At 33.5% G+C, this 18,619-nt stretch overlaps 1 protein-coding gene across 5 annotated transcripts in view; it reads left to right on the forward strand.

Moving 5' to 3' along the window:
• LOC126847114 (zinc finger protein rotund-like) overlaps positions 1–18,619 on the forward strand; it is a 135,433-nt gene that overhangs the window by 30,317 nt on the left and 86,497 nt on the right. For 3 of the 5 annotated variants that reach the window (XM_050587172.1, XM_050587174.1, XM_050587176.1), the window contains exon 2: positions 14,915–15,364. In XM_050587172.1, the coding sequence (XP_050443129.1) occupies positions 14,915–15,364 (450 nt within the window). Of the gene's footprint in view, positions 1–14,697; positions 14,765–14,914; positions 15,365–18,619 lie in introns of those variants that run through there. The other 2 variants (XM_050587173.1, XM_050587175.1) reach the window with 2 other exon arrangements.

Here is an 18,619-nt window from a genome sequence, read left to right on the forward strand (position 1 = left end):
ATCGCTTTAATTAAAAAAAGGAAATAGGTCACTACTTTTTAAGAAAATGATTTTTTGGTGTAGAACATTTCATAGTAGAATGAGATTAACAAGTTTGTACATTGAAAGGAACAAGTCAATGTAAAACGCCTATAAAATATTATGCTTTTAAAAATCTCGTTTATTTATTTAAAATGGAAAAAGTCTAAAGTTTGAGACGCTTTTAATTTCTGCCCCATCATGTTTTTGATAGTTTATCTAAGAAAGAGAATAACAAGAACGCCGGCGGTGGACTAAGAAAAGGGCACGAAATAATTACCTGAAAATCTGAAAAAAAAACAAGCAAACATTTTTTGAATTTTTTTTTTAAATCTTCTGCGTTTAGCATAAAACCGATCTTGTTGTGTTTTCTCAACACTTTTATGGGTAACACTACTTTAATGATAACATTATTATTATTATTAGTATTCCATTCGGTTAATGGGCGAAAAACAATAGTGTATTTTGTTATATAATGATATATACTCACTATAAGACACTCGCTGGCAGCTGTTCGTTTTAGGAACTCTGTCAATCGTTTGGAACCACGACTAGCGTTTCCCAGCATCTTATAATGTGTTTTTAGGTATGTCGTTTAGGTGGCAGTCGCTTATAAAATATATCTGTATACTTAACTATTACCGAGGTAATCCGGTACCAGTGTTCCCGGTTAGATGGACAATACGAATAATAATATATAAATATGCGTTGTGTAGTGTAACCTGACTCTAAAACAAAAACCATATTATCTCAATATGTTGTCGTTAACTTCTTTGAAAATTACATTATTAATTTGATTTCTTAGCCGTTAAACAAAAAGCCTTCGCTCAGTTGACCATTGTGTTGCTATTGATAAATTATAGAATTCATATGCACTGTTCCTGAAAAAATAACAGTGCAAAGAGTTAAAATTAATAATGATTGTAGTGGTATGACTGAACTTATAAAATTCAGTACCACAAGGTACTGTATAAGGACCAATAATATTTACAATATTATATTATATATTTTAACGACCTTCTCAGTGTGAATACTCAAGGTAAAATAATTTGTAAACAATACTGTTGTTTTAATTAAAAAAAAAAAAAATCCGCTTTTAAACAAATTATATATAAAATAGCCGAAGAAATATTGGCTGTAGTTAAAAATTGGCTAGACAATAATATTTAAAAATAAACTGAGTGTATTAGTATTAAAAATGTCTTGGCTTTTAGAGAAACATATTATTATTGTACATTTTTGTTCATTTACATAGTTGTCTAATTATACTTATACAGTCCAAATGATATATTATGCAACTGTATAAATTTTAAAATAGTCTCATCGTTAATTATACCTAGTTGGTATTTTCATTGACTAAAACTTATAATGTGATGTTTATATTATATTAATTATGTAAATAATAGAACGTTTTTTTTTTACAATTACCAATCACTATATTCCTAATTTTAAGTCCTTATAAACGAGAACAGCATTTGGTAAATTTAGTCATCAATTTAATATATTTTATACAATTTTTCCAGGCCAATACTTTAACAATATATTATTATTTATTCTTAAAAAACATCCAGTAGGTATGAGTCGGTCGAAAGCGGGGAGCAAGAAGCAGTGAGGGGCTTTGGGGTTTTCCCATTTTCCATGGTACACCGAAACATTGTGTGACTTTTGTTTTGTTTTCGGCGCTGGGAAATATTATTCGGCTGGTACATCACCGTAACGAAAACAATTTCCATCGGTGGACGAGTGTTTTGTTTTCCCTGGCAGAGGGCACACGCACACACAGTATTATATGTATAAAATAAAATGAAACAACAATATTTTTACTGGAAAAAAATAATAATAAGAAAACGGTTAAAGAAAAACAAATAAACGATATTCTGATTGAATAGTCGCCGCCGCGGTGGTGCGCACGAGGCTAATTCAACGAAATTGGTCATCCGTTTGATAAAGGACGGCTGATAAGGGATTGATGATAAGAGTAGAGTGATAAGGGATTCGTGATAACATAAGAGAGTACAAATCACATATAAATAAATTTTAATATTAAATTGGTTCCATAAGAGTTATCCGAGCAATTTCCTATAGTTTGTATGGTTGATTTAATTAATTTTCACAATATGGTAACTTTAAACGATATACGATAGCTTTAGGTGATAATTTAATTTCACTTCAGCCGATAATGGACTGATGATAAGAAATGAGTGATAAGGGATTAGTGATAAGAGATTCAACACAACAGAGTACAAATCACATCTAAATCAATTTTAATATTCAATTGGTTCCATAAGAGTTATCCGAGCTGGTTGATTTAATTAATTTCCTCACAATATGATAACGTTAAACGATATGCGATAGCTTTAAATGATAATTTAATTTTCCTTATAGCCATAATTGTGTTCATGTACCCGTGAGCTTCGACTCGGTTTGATTTGTCATTTACCTAATTGTGGTTTGTTTGATGAACATGTTATATAATAGCAATTGTTTACATATATGTCTATACATACTATTCATATGTCAAGAAAGAACTTGTAAAACTGAAAAAAATTATTACATACGTCACAAGCGCCTTAGAGCTTACCAGAACAAACGACTTTTCAGACTAATTAATTTTTTTTAACATCTTCAAAATATATTATGTGAATTCCTTGTTATATTTTTCAAGGTTTTACATTCGTTATTCTCAAAAATATTACGCCTGTATGTGGTTTTTAATTTATTCAGCCACAAGTTTTTGAAAATTAATATTATTTCAAGCATTAAAACCGAGAATACATTTAATTATTATAATGAGTTATTTTGAGACTTATTTAATTTGTGTACACTGCGATTATTATTATTATATTTTAAAAGTGTTTGCACACACACATAACCCTCGCAATCGTAATACAATTTGAATTTTTAATTAATTTTTTTTTTTGGTTCTCAGACTTAAGCAGGTACCAGCTATTATATTATTTTCAAATTATTCAAGTTGATATATTTAAATATAATAATATCAGTTTAAAATCTAGTTATAAAATATATCAACTGTGAGAATTTTCTACGAGCACCGTTTTTTTGGATAAAAAACCAATGAAAACATCTTCAAAGTCCTAATAATTATGACTCTCTTTGTGCTGTTTTTTTTTTTAATATTGCAATAATTGCAACCCGCCACTGGTAATTATGTCGACCGTTTTTTATTTTTATTTCCAAGCTAGTTTTAGTTAAACCGCCCTTGATTTGATTAGCCAGTCTAGTCGGCTTATATACATATTGTTATAATTCGATACGTTTAAATAGTAATTATATGTACACAAAGTAGTCTTCTTGGGTTTGGGGTTTTTTTTTATTAATTCATATTATTCCAAAAACGGTTCAACCCTTTTGCAAATACAGCTAGAAAATAAAAAGAATCGACGTGGTGTTTATGTTTTTTTTTTCTAACTTCCTGCTGCTGCTACCCCTTCGTGTTTTCTCATGCCTATAAGGAACAACCTAACCTAAGGAACAACAAAACCTTTCTCCACAATGGAAACAGCGCCCGTTGCGTGTGCTATTTGGGCGGAATAAATTGGCACCTTACCATGTTATTAAGGTAAAACCTCCTTTTGAATGTTTGTTTGTGTTATTGGAAACCCACAGGGTGTCGGCAGAGGCGACACAATAATAGTGTAATAAGCCGTTCATATTTATGATTAGGCGGATATGCATGCCGTTTGTGTGTAGTAATATTCGAAATCATTATTATTGTTATTATGATAATCCGGTGCATAGGATATATCATAGGACACCTAGGTCCTAAAAAACACTGCCGGTGTGCAAGAAGAAAAATGCAAGTACTCTCTCTCTCTCTCTCTCCGGGTGAGAGGTTTAATGCGTTTAAGAAAACGAAAAGGGGCGAAAAAAGGATCTCGAGAGTTTTACTTATGCACAAGGTGGTTCCCGAGGGGGCAAGGATTGGGGTGACGGTAGATATTGCTATTATAAGAGTCAAGAGATATTAAAAATTTAAAACTCTCTTCGTTTTATTTCTTATGCCGTCGTCGCCAAGCTAAACGCAACGCTTTTATTGTGTTTTTTAGTCTTATAACACGCTATCCAGTCAAATAAATCCCTGGATAATAGATAAGAGATTATTGATAAGAAAATCGGATAGGAAGAGAATCAGCTGATAAGAGATCACATTTTAAAATTTTTTATCGATTACTTGGCAAATACATTAAATTAATTTTATATAATATTTTGTAGTATCTCTTTTGTTTTAGTATCTATTTATTAGTTTTATTGCGTATAATTATATATTCTGTATATTACTAAAAGCCTCTTATCAATATAATTTATGACCGGCAGAAAAACAGCTGACCGCCTGTTCAGCTGTTGACTGCAGCAGTATGCTAGAACAGAAGGGATCTCTGAGTCTCTCTTCCGTGTAGATTGTGTTCATGGACCAAAGTCTCTCCCTCGAGGCAAAGATGGTATTCTTATCGACCATCTCTTATCATACATATATTTTGTTATCAATAATCTCTTATCAATTATCCAGGGATTGTCGATTTCCTCTTATCACTAATCCGTCACGATAAAATTTACCTTAACATATTTTTTACTCAACGCTTCTTACCAGTTTTCTACTCGCCAAAAAACCAGTGGGTTTATAATTATTGCAAAAAAATATTAATATGCCATGTTAAAACGTTCGGTTGCGCCTTCGTTGTTCATTAATTGACACTTGCAGAGTTTTATTAGCGCCATTTATATATACTTTACGGCCAAGCGTTTAACCAGTTCTTAAAAAAAAAAAAACTAGTATCGGCTAATTTGTACAACCATCCAGTGATATGAACATAGTAGTAGTATTTCTTACACTAATATGTGTGCTCCGACATAATTTTATCTGCACAATCAAGGTAAAGCGATGACGGCTGTCGGATAATATATAATAATATTCTGCACAGCTCCCTCTGCCTTCGGCCATGGTGAAAACAAAGTGTAATACCTTTTACATAGTAATAGTAATAGTAATAATAATAATAATAATAATGTCGGGATACGTTGGAAAATTCCGGTTTTTTTTAACTTAAATTTTTTATTTCTAAAGCCTCTCTATAGAATCCAACCCGGTACACCTAAGGCCTAATGTGTATTACACATGTGCCTTGTTTACATAATAAAATATATATCGGTTCACCGGCGTTGATTCCTGTTTGACTAGTTTTCTTTGGATATAGTGATGGACGAATGATGATAATAATAATATTCCACTTTATTTTACCACAAGTCTGATTTTAATTATGTGTGTGTAGTTATTTGTTAACGCTCTCATGCTCGATTTTCGAGATCAAGTTTCTATAAGTACGGCCATTCGTTGAAAATTTATATATTTTAAGGACTCCCAGCATGCTGTTAATTAGTACTTAGCGCCTACCTTCAGTCAGATTTTCATACCTTAGGCCCCAACAGTAGGCCTGAAAAAACAAAAGGGAAATAAAAAACAAAAGTTGATCATAATATATAAGATGACACCAAATCAATCTTCTGGTACCTGGATAATTATTGTGAAACACAAGGCTGGTAAAAATCTTCACAAGTCCTAATAATGCAACCTAAATTAGATGGTGATTTTTTTTTTGTAGAAATATTCAAATAACGCGTGTCGAAGGTCAAAGACCAATCGAATAATGTAACACCTATTTGGCTATATTAACAAACAGTAGGTATAATATAAGACCTGAGAAAAGACCAAGACTTTGCATTCATCAATAAGTAATAATAATTTTCTTGAGTTCACATACTAGACTAGTAGTGTAGGAATTTAGATGTACTTCTTAAATGTTGAAAAAAAAACACAACCCGGTTTTAATTGTTTTGTACTTGAAATATTATTATTTACTTTCGCTTGCGTTATTTAATATGAGAAAAACAAAAATATGTTTTTGTTTTTGGAATTTTAAGTATAAAATGTTAATAAATATGTATAATCTAGGCCGACGCTGATTATATTATGTATATTATATTAAATTATACCCAAAAGTTTCAATTATTATAAATTATAAAATGTTACTATATTGTTATTATGTAAGTGTTTCGAAAAAGATAGTTTTTTTTATGTTTTTTTTTTCTGTTACATAATATATCCCGCGGGAAACAATTAGACGTCTTAAGTAGTATTCGAGTATTAATTATAAATTCTAGTGTACAAAAAAATTACCTTTTTTTTTTTTTAGTAACGTTTTGGCAAATAATATAGTACAATGTTAACCGAAAAACACAAATTGTTTAGGCTCATATTTTTTAAATCTAAAACTAAATCTGTGAGCAATTGAGTGTCGTCGACCGACACACGATTAAGTTTCCGGGAACCGTATAATAGTTTAGCGTTTAGTATTTTTTTTTACTACTTTTTTATTAGGTACTACTCCTGATCTCTATGTTCTATTGACCTTGATAATGTTATAGGTTCGTGTTAAAAAACATAAATTCCAATTGGCGTGCGCGGTTTAGACACTATGCTATTATATAGTTTTCGGGTTTTTTATGATCCCAATGACCCGTTGCTTACACAAGTCACATATTGTAAAATATGTAATTGAACGATAATTGCTATATTGTTATTATTGCACACACACGCCATATCCGTTAAGTGCTCGTACGCAAAACAACTATCCAATGGCCATTATTTGATTGGCTATGCCAACTCAGAATAATTACTATACTATGTTAGATAATTTTATATTATTCGCATAATATAATAATTATTATGAAATAAGTATCGTTAAAACGTTATTTACATAATATTATATAAATATAAGACTCCGTAACACAAGTTCAACCGATGACTAACTTTTGTGATTTATGAATATAATTATTTTGAATTTTTGCCAGAAACGCGTGAAAATTACCAACTATACGTTTGGACGGGAAAATTATTTTGTTTTGTTTTAGACGGAGAATTTAAAAAATTGTACACTCGATTGAAAAATGTGTATCAAGTCAACTAGTTTTTTTTTTGTTTCAAATCGTTTAAAATCTTAAACATTTTATCGAGCTCGGTACCGCTTGCGTTTACCTACAACCATAAACAAAACCCCTCGTTCGTCTAAAGTATAACAAAAAGTTCAAAAATTTAGTCTCTGTTTAAAGAAAATAATTATTCTCTCTGTTGAAAGAAAATAGTTAAGATATGAAAAAATCTAAAAACTAAGAAGCACGGTAACCTTTTTATAATTATTTTGAAGTTTTGTTGAATAAATCGAGTAAATGAGTAAATAAATCGAGAAACCGAGTAAACAAATGGAATAAATCTAGTGGACGCGTAAACCAATCTAGTAAAAAAGAGCAAACAAATCTAGTAAAAGAGCATACAAATCGAGTAAATAAATCAATTAAACCGAGTAAAAAGGTTGAGTAAACGAGTAAATAAATCGAGCAAACAATTAATAAATCAAGCAAACCAGTAAATAAACCGAGTAAACAAATGAAATAAACGAGTAAACAAATGGAATAAATTGAGTAGACAAGTAAACAAATCAAGTAAACGAGTAAAAACATGGAGTGAAAATAAAACGAGTAACGAAAAAAAAAATTACTACGATTATTTCCTAAAAAATCGAACATTTTGAGTTAAATCGATCACCGCGTATTGTGTGTATCCAACGCGTACCGTATACTTGCGGGTAAAAAATTTTTTTTTCACTTAATTAAAAACAAAAAATATGGCGACTGATTATAATATATTCCGAATGAAACGAAGACCCGGTGGTTTTTTTTATAGGTATATATATACACCTACATGTAGTTCGAAACCAGTATTTTTATACTCAAAAAAACATATCGAAAACGTCGGACACGAATTAGAAACGCAACGTTAGCCGTAAAACTCGTTTGTCAGTTCACCAATCATGGGCTCCCTCCCTCGGGTCGCCCGGCCGTAGAGTAGTAGGAGGAGGAGGAGTAGTAGAAGGAGGAGGTGGCGACCAAACGGTTTGGCATCGGTCCGTCGAGCGTCGTCACTACAGGCCACTACGCACGGCCGTTCGCCAATCGGCCGTGCGTTCTTTGTGCAAAATCTTTGCTCCAATCCGTCATACATACATATATAATATAGTGTTATAATAATATATAATTCTCCGTCCGCGTGTGTCTCGTCGTTTAATATTCATGGCCGAATATATTTATATATATACGAGCGAAAACGCTGCCGAAAAGAAAGCTATAAAGAAAACACACTCCCGGCGGAAAAATGAAAAAAAAAAAAATAGGGTAAAAAGAAAAACGAGAATAAGACGCGGGTGAGATGGCCGTCGCCTCCTCGTGCCGGGGTGAAAAAAAAAGAAGGAAAATACAATAAGTGTACAAGGGCGAAAAAAAAAATACATATATATATATGATAATAATAAAAAGTCGACGGGGTGGGTGAAGAGGAGGGTGAGAGGAAAGCGGTAGACGATGTTTCCATTTTCCTTTGCCCTCCCCTCCGTCCGCCGGTCCTCCTTTATTCAATACACTCTCCCGCCGCTGCAACCGCCGCCGCCGTCGTCGATTCTCCACCGCCGCCTCCACTTTCTCCCTTATATATTGCACCTCCCCGACGTCGTCGCGACGATGCCCACCCCGTTCCATTTCTTCGCCCGAGTTTATATTTTTTTTTCTTTTTGTCTTGCATGTATCTCATGTGTGTGTGTGTGCGCCCGCCGCGGACGATTTTTTTCCCCTTCTCAGTTTTCCGGCATCGTTCGTTGTGTACGGTTTTCCCGAGCGCGTTAGTTTTTTCACACACGCGCCGCGTGTGCATAGGACACATAATAATATATTGACATTTTTTTTTGAAGTTTTTTTGTTATTTTTGTCGTGTGGTAGTTATTACAGTGATAGCAGGACTGATAAACCGTCGCGTGCGGACTGTGGACAACTGTTGCGCGCGCGGCAAAGGTACGATAATTATCGCTCCGCCACACGTAGCCGCCGCCACAACGGATTAATGACGGCGCAACAAGACGACGACGAGGAGGGACGCTCGCGGTCGCCGCCGCCGATGGTACCGTCAGCGGCGGCGGCGGCAACGACGTCCTCGACGTCCTCGTCGTCGTCTACGCTGCAACCGCCGCCGGCCGCCGGCAACGACGTCGACGACGACGATGACGCCGCCAACGGCGGTCCGGCGGCGACGGCCGTGGCTGCGGCGGCGGCGGCGGCCGTCAAGCTGCGGCCGGCCGAGTCGCTCATGCTCAGCCCGTCGCTGTACTATAAGCGGTTGTTCGCCGCCAACGTGGCCGCCACGTTCGGCAAAGCGGTCAAAGCGCACCACCAGCAGCACGCAGCATCCACCGCCCAACAACACCTGCACCACCAGACGCTGCACCAACAACACCAACACCAACACCTGCACGGCCACCAGGCGGCCGACGTCGATTCCGACTCGTCCGTCGACGACGACGACGACGACGACGATGGTGGCGAAGACGACGACGACAGCACGCCCGACATTCCGGTGGCCAGCAAAATCGGCCATGAGGTGACACGCACAAAACCGAATCGCTTATTCCGGAAACGGAATAAGTCGAAAAACTAGAATAACATAATATAGTTTGACATATTTTTTTTTTTTTGAGTACTTTCTTTGAGTTTTTGGTTTTTACCGCCACACTTATTCCCTTTTTTAAAACATAAGCGATTCGATTATTTACCGTTTTCAAAAATTGGTAAATTGATTATATTTTAACCGTTGTGGAGTTTTTGAATTCAAAGTCACGCCGGTTTTAACGGTCGCGAAGGGTGTAATTAAGTACAATGACGGCCGACCTTTTTCGGCGCGTTTTCCCTTTGCGCTTGCGCCGGCCGCAAATGCTTTTTCATTAATGAAAAATACCTGAACGACCAACGATCGAGTTTTTCATCCAACCGTTCCAATCGGCACTGGTTATAAGTACAAAATATTTAACATTATAGCATTGAAAAAAAAATACTATAGTATTGCAATCCACGGTTATACTCTAATTCACCAAAACTCCTAGTAAACAAACAATTTCCTCCTTTTCAGTGAGAAACATATCGAGTAAACAAATCTATTAAACGAGCAAACAAATGAGTAAACCAGTAAATAAATCTAGTAAAAGAGCAAACACATTGAGCAATTAAGTCGAGCAAACGAGTAAGCAAATGAAATAAACGAATAAACATAACTAGTAAAATAGCAAACAAATTGAGTAAACGAGTAAACAAATTGAATAAACCAGTAAACAAATTGAGTAAATTGATATTTAAAAACAAATAGAGTAAACTAATCGATAAAACATAATTAAAGCATATTAAAACAATGTTGAACGGGACAAACTGACCTTAATGAAAAATGCTGATTTTGACCTTGTAAAACATAATATTCATGTTAAAAAATTTAACTAAAACCATTATGGATTTTTTTTTTGGAAATGATACAAGGTGCCCCACAAAGAGTTGATAAATTACTAAAAAACTTGCTCTAGTAAAATATATTTTTAAGATTTTTTTTTTTAATCAATTTATACTCATTAGCGCTAAAATGTTTTAATTTTTAAAATTTTTTTTTTGTTACATTATTTTTTTTTTTTTTTGAATTCATGGTTTAGCCATTTTATTAATTAATTAATAATTGACCTGGGAATTTTGAACCGGCCCATAACCAGTTTTGGATAATTACTTTTTTGAGTTATAAAACCTTAATATTTGTAAGACAACGGTCGAAGAGAGACAGTTAAAATTAATCATTTTTAAACAAAATAATATAGTTTAATTAACTTTAATATACGTCTACCGGGTTTTCGATTGCTCATATGACTCGCATATCGACTTTTGGCAATTATATATCTATATAATTATTCTCATTCAACTAGCAAAATTGTTTTTTTCAAATTCCAATATTATAAAAACAAACAGACCGACTTTAATGTGTGTGTGTATTAAAATTAATATGCAGTTTAGAATCAGAACGCTATGGCTAGACCTGATGGCCGCCAATGTTTACTTATATTTATATGCATAACCTTGCACAAAGCGTCTTGTGTAGTAGTCTATTTAAAAATCATTATTTTCTAAATCGATGATTTTTATTTTATTGACAATTTGTCTCATACATATTATATTATTACACTCGTCTTGTGTGTATTTCCTGCAAATTGGAGCTAGCCGGCTATTAATTCAAAAATGTATATATATATATATATATCGTTTTGTATTTTTACGATTATAAACAGACACGCTATTTATAATATGTATATAATAAAAGTAAAAAAAAGTCGTCTCGTCCAGAGATGTAATGGTTTTACAAGCTAAAACACGGACGAATTAAATAAATAAAAAAAAAGTCGTTTGGATTATTAAACACAAGTCTACAGTTTAATTTGCCGGCAGGCGCTTAAATATTATTATTTAAGCATATTATTTAAGAAAATGCCGTTAAAATCGTCATAGAAATATGTCCAATTTTTATTATTTTTATTTCAATAGTCAACCTAACCTGACCTAACCTGTTTTGAAAATTCCCCACTTTAATTTGGTTATTTAATGTGATTGAAGTTCTAATCCCAATTGTCGAGAAATGTTGTTAAGATTTGTTCCAAAACAATACAACTGCAATTTGAGGAATGCAAGTTTGACTGTAATATTCATCGATTACACAATACAAGCTGTGAGCTTTCAATTCACAAACAATTTAGACTTTTGAAAAGGTTTTTTTTTTAAATAGCCTTTAGAGAAATCGGACAGCTTAAAGTTTTGTCATAACCCGCTTGGCAACTAGGTCAAAGTCAAACTTTTATTGTGGAAAATAAACTATTTTCCAAACTAACAATTTTTTTTTTGTAAATCAGTAAATTTAAGCATATCAAATGTTGTATATTAGGAAAAAGTTGTCCATAACGCTTATGCATTTTTTTAAAACGACATTTATTATTTTTTTTATTTACTCTGCGCCTATAAATAAGCAATGTTATTATTATATGTACTTCTACTCGATGATTGCATAATAATAATTTACAATAATTATTGTCAAACGGGCGTCACCCAAACCGCCCGTGGTCGTTAGATAGGTTTATATTATATTATATATTTTTTCCAAATGTTTTTTTTTTTGTTCGAATCCGCACAAAGTCAATATTATTGTAATCTGTCCGAATTTCTAACTGATATATGATATATTATTATTATTATTGATGCCGACTCGACGATTTGCCGGGCACACGTGCAGACAATAAAAAGCTGGTCTCACACAGCATGCGCACAGTGACAGTGTGTTTGTTCAATGGGTAACGCGTGCATACTGTTTTTTTTTTTAAATATATATTTTTTTTTTGGCGGTAATAGAACAGCGTTAAAGCAATTATTATTATTATATTGTTATGTCACCACGGCTGCGGTTGTCTTTAAAAAAAAAAAAAACGTTGTTATTTACAGAGATTTTTCTCAGAACAACAATGGCTATATTATGTAGAGTACTGCACTGTTGACCGGTGTTACCCACTATGTATCACCCCACCCCCGGTTAGGTTAGTTCTCTAAGGAAAACATCCCATCCGGGGTCCAGACACATGATATAAACAGCCTGATATGTACATGCTATATGCTGATATGATATGTACAGCTTGGATTAGGGACACAAGTCTTTAGGAATCACTTTAGGGTAACCGCTAAATGAAAATTATTGTAAAGGTGATAAATTATGGCTGTTAAAAAAATGTATTCTAATTAGTTAAGCGTGGACAATGTACTTTAAGTTCACCTAACCTAACCTAACCAAACTGGTAGGGAAAAAAGTTCTTATGACACTGGAATTGTTGTTCCAGAACTGAGGGTCGCTAAACTTATTCATTGTTATGGCCGCTAAATGATAAAGATTATTCGGTAACGTGTAATTATAGAAAGATGTTTTGTACAATAATTTCGTTTTGTACAATGTGGTCACACTGAGTCGAGGACGGTTTCGATTATCAGTAAATGACCAAGAGCACCATCTGGTTTTTAATCTGATCCGCGACAATAATTTGTTGCCATTTATAGTAGTTAACAAAATAGTAGAAATATGTAATTTTCCCCTTTATTGGGCGAGAGAGGGGGTTTACTTAATAGAAAACAAATAGGTATTCCAGAAAATTGTTCTGAAGATCTTTTGCACTCAACTTTGAAAACAGAAAATAATTTTAAAAAATATCCATTTAAATCTCTTTTTTTTTTTTAACCCAAACTAACCTGACCTGACATGTTTTTTTTTTCACATGCATCCGTAAAGAATCCGGGGGGGTACTTGCCCAACCTGACCTGACCTAACCAAACCTAACCAGCCCTAACCAGACCTAACCAGACCTAACCTAAACTAACCTTATTTTTTTATTACATGCATCCATAAAAAGCCAGGGGGTTAAGCTAACCTAACTCGAGTGACATTTGCGAAGATGAAGGACCGTCTCCCTTTTCTATTTTTGATTCACTATAACCTAACCTAAACAACACAAGTGCAAATAATAATGAAACGTTTTTATTTTCATTTTTTTTCAATAAATTAAAATTTAAGTAATTATTCTGTGGAGAAGTATATCAACTTAAATGGAAATAAAGTTATTCTCCAGATAAACTAGAAAACTCTTTGGTATTTTTTTTTTTTTTTATAGAGCTGGTCTATAACTATAATATTATCACTTCTCGGTAATGTTGTGAATGTATACATATTATTTATGTATATTATATTATACAACTACAATTTTTTTTATGGCTGTACAGAATCTACCTTGGGAGACGCGGGTACGAAATAATCATTATGGTATATATTAATTATACACTATTTATAAGCTATTACTGTATTTTTATTGAATACTTTGCACCTTCCCTAACCTAACCTAACCTAACCTAACTGTCGAAGCAACTAAGTCCATACATAGTTTTACATATATTGTGTTAGGTACTTTCCCAAAACAAGTTTAATAAGTGAGTTGATAATAGATTATACCTATTTTTAGTTTTAATTATCGAATGGACACATTAAAAAATCACATCATTGTACGTTTTTTTCTCCATATTCGTGCGGTTTTTTTTTCGTCTATACAAAAAAAAAAACTAAACCAATAAACATTTCGACGTTTAAGTTTTAATTATAAAAAAAAAAATAATAACAACATGTCACCTCTACCCGTTTTCAGACAATTTTTATGGAAATGATTCATCGAATTCCGACTACCGCAAATAAACCGTATGTTTTATATTGTGTGTGTATATTCATATATGATAAAATTTGTATATAAATTAATAAAAAAAATATCCATCCGTCCGTCAAAATGTGGTTCACAAAAATATGATGACGTCATATGTTGTGTTTATAAGTAAACACAGGTGATTGTATTTAAAGCAAAAATACTGTTGACGCAATTTATAGCGTTATATCTCGCACAGTGTTATTCGTCAGCTGTTTTCCACAACAGAACGTCTTCATGCGGAATTTGACAATTTATTTTCAACCTAAATCACAGATCCGGACAGAACCGGATGGCGCACAGCAGCTCCCTGTTTAAGAAATTTAACTTAAAACGTTTTGTATGATAATTTTATATCTGTAATGTGGTCACACTGAGTCAAGGACGGTTTCGGTTATCAGTAAATGGCCGCCGAGTACACCATCTGATTATTATTTAATTTGTGCTACTATGTATTAATACATTTTATGCAACTACAGTGTAATATGATTTGCGTTGGCTTGAGATGGGATTGTTATCAGAAAGTTATTTATCCAAATTTAAAAATCGCTGTATGTACATCCGTTTTTAGATGTAGTTTTGAAAATCCCAAATATAATCGTTTTCTTCTTAATTAATGTTTTTAAAGATTTCCCTAAAGTGATTTAAAAATCAATTTAAGTTCTTGGTGGGAATTTTGATTTTTTTTTTTTTTTTGACAGAAGGCGGCTTTCTTGTGGCCGTCACCAGAACAACAAGCACAACAACAGCAACAGCAGCAGCAGCAACAACAACAACAACAACAGCAGCAGCAACAACAACAACAGCAGCAGCAGCAGAGTAACCTGGCCGTGGCCGGCCAGACAGCCGGCTCTGGTCATAGCAACAACAACAATAACAATAACAACAACAACAGCATCCTAAACGGTAACAAGTGCGGCGGCGGTGCCGCACCGGCCGTCAATCCGCAACACCTACAGCAGCAAGGTGGCGCGGGACCAGGCGGCGGCGCCGGTGGCACCGGACTGGTGCACTGGATGTCGATGATGGCCGAGCACATGAACAACGCAGCGGCCACGCATCACCACCATCACCATCCGCATCACCATCACCATCCCGGCGACCCGGCCAACGCCATGCACTACATGTGGAACGCGCCCGGCGTGGACATGGTGAGTAAAACTTTGCATATAAATTATATTGTCAGAAAATGGTTGCTAAAATATTACAAAATTTGATAATTTAATAATTTTACAACAAAAAAAAATTAGCAAACCGTTTTATAATTGTCTCAAACCAACAAAAAACTACTATTTGTATAGAAGTTTAATAATATATGTATTTCCAACATAGAAAACACATTTTAAACACATTGCATGTATTTGGGTTAATTGATGTATATAAACACATACAACTTATTACCAGAATATATTCATAAATGTGTTCACACACACAAAATCGTTAATAAATTGATCACTAGACTTTTATAACGTTTGTCTTGACGCAAGTATTGCTTAAATATTACATAATAGTATGAAATAATACTTGAATAAAAAAAGATAGGATGATTGGTTAACATAGATATGACCTAGTCAATATCTTAAAAGGCATAAGACTGTTTCATATTTTTTTTTAGTTATTATAGTTAGTTCATTTAAGTTTCGAAAATCAATAGCGCTCTGGAAAATACATAAAAAAGGAAAATAAATTTGTAAATATTATATGCTTAAACGTCAGAAAGAGTAAAACGTGCAAAAATACTTACAACGGGTTAAAAAGAAAAGTTTAAAGATTTAACGTTCTTTTAATAACAAAAAAAATAACAAAACGCAACAAAAAACGTTTTACCTTTGAAAAAAATACAAAGTAAACTAAAAAAAAAATTAAGTACTCAAATAATATACTGTTGATTGTGTAGCCTTAATTGTTATTTTCAAATTGTTTTCTTCTTTATTTAGATTATGATTTATGATTTTTAATCGAAATCTGTACAATTAATTGTGTATTTAAACTGAAAAAGTTTTCCCAACGGTTGGAATTAAAACCTCTCGTGGGCTCTTTCACAGTGTTAGTAGTACCGTTTCTTAATAAGTGTAAATAATAATAAAAAAGTAATAATTAAGAGAAAATCCAAAGTACATTTTTCCAAAAAAAAAATTATTATTATGTATATTAATATATATACCGAGAAAAAAAATTGCTCGGTGCAAGTTCTTATGTTTAACATTGTCGTCTTACATCATATACGACCTAACCTATCGTCGTATACAATATTTAGAAAAATATAAAACCAGTTAATATAGGAAGACAATTTTTTATTCGAATAAATTGTAAAGTAAATATTCCAATAGGAAATTGCACAGCTCTGGCTATGAATTTTGTTTTTTATTTTAATACATTAACACTAAAAATTATGTTTCAATCGTCATTGATCAACATAATATAAGCAACTATAATTAGGGACGAAGATCTGGACAGAGGCGGCATTTTGTCTTGGAACCGTTTTGGAGTATCTTTTTGTACAGGCATACTTTGGCGACATAACCGTTTTCGGCAGAAGACATGGTAAAAGAAAAAAATAAACGAATCGTGCCCGTTTTAACCGACTTCCGGGTGGAGAATAATAAAAAAAAAACCCCCATTCGCATAATCCTTCAGAGCCGTTAAGACAAAACAAAAACCGAAACAATGTGAAAAAAAGTGGCCCCGAGCGCATCTTAATTTTTTTTTTCCATCCGTGAGATTCGCCGTTCGCATAACGGTAAAAAACAGACTTAAAAAAACGCCGCTCATCCCCACATGAGTAATTACCAACCCCCGTGGAGACGACTAGCTGCGTACAACAGCTATTTAATATGCAAGAGACGTGGTGGTAAGGCGATTTTTTTTTTAAATATTAAAATAATCATAACGCGACCCTTTTGCACACACACTCGGGGTGGTGGTGGGGGGGGGAATTGAGTTTTTTTTTCCAAAACGTTTTTTAGATAGCGGAGGCCATCTATTTTTTTTTTTTTTTTGTTCTTATCCTTTCCATTCCGGTCCACTCGGCCCCGTATATATGTACGCATAGTCACGTAGTAAATGAGTGTATACACACATACACACCGGGTGCAAAACGAATGTATGTAGTAAAAAAAAATAATAGGTAATGATGATTTGAATAATGTGTGTGTAAAAAAACAATCGCTTTGGGGGTAGCGGCGACAACCGGTTGTGGGCTTATGCAAATGTACCTCATAACACACATACACACATAAACTCTCACAAGTGCGATGGGAAAGGTACTCGAGAGGGTTAACTATGCAAATTATTCGGTAAACAAAAGGATGCCTTTGCCGGTGTGTGTGTGTGTATGTTTTTTTTTCCTCATCGCTAATGGTCATATGCATGGACTATGATGGGAGTGAATTCCTATGGTTATTATTTTTTTTTTTATCCTCTCTCCCGTTTTTTTTTTTGTCTTATTTATTCTATTATATTATACTTGCGCCTTGTGGCACAGGGGGACACAGGGGATGATGTTACACAACCCGTCTCGTCGTCGGAAAGTATTTTTTTTTTTGTCTTAGATACACACACACACAGGCGGGATAAGTCCTACGCATAAATTTCGGGGAAAATTTTTTTTCAACTCTAGTTTTTTTGATTCGTTAAAAAAAATACCTACACCACCTCACCCCAGACCGTTATATTATTATTATTATTGTTATATCTGGTATTAATTACACGGCGAGATGCGACGCGTAACCGTTTTTTTTAATCATCCCAAGCGAACGCCATGTGTTTAAACTTTTGTGTAGGTATATAGGTGTCCCGTATCGGATGAGGAACCTAAAAAAAAAAAAAACAAAAAAAAAACCTATTATAATAATATAACACATTAATATGGACGGACGGTTTCTAGTAACCCAGTGATCTAGAAATTAAAAAAAACTAATAAATTACATAAAAAAAAAAAAAAATACCGACGCGAATCAAAGTATATTCGTGGAAACAATTTATATAGTAATAATAATACTTATTATTATTATTTAGTTAAAAAATTGTTAGTTCTGTCGTTAGGTGATTGCCATCGAGTTCCGTTTTGAACGCCAGTATATAATATTATATAGTTTTGCCACCATAGACATTCTGGGAATACTTAATCGGTAAAATTTGCGGTAACTAGTGTGTGTGTTTTTATTTCCATTAAAAAACCGTTGATTTAGCGTAACGCGAATGGGGAAAAAAAATTACAGAAAGAAAAGCAAATTTCGCTTAGCCGAAACAACATAATAACTGTTATTATTATTATTATTATTGCATAGGGTGATCAATCTGATGTAAGACACAGTAAGACCATATTTGCAAAATGGTACATATTTTACTTTCATATTTTGGAATATTTTGAAAAAATTGTTATCTTCATCCCTAACCTAATCTAA

This window comes from Adelges cooleyi, unplaced genomic scaffold (genome assembly GCF_023614345.1).
Source record: "Adelges cooleyi isolate 19-005CV unplaced genomic scaffold, UGA_ACOO_1.1 ACOO_flye_CR_arks_rails_tigmint_CR_PRNA_9, whole genome shotgun sequence".
Classification (NCBI taxonomy): Eukaryota; Metazoa; Arthropoda; class Insecta; order Hemiptera; family Adelgidae; genus Adelges; species Adelges cooleyi.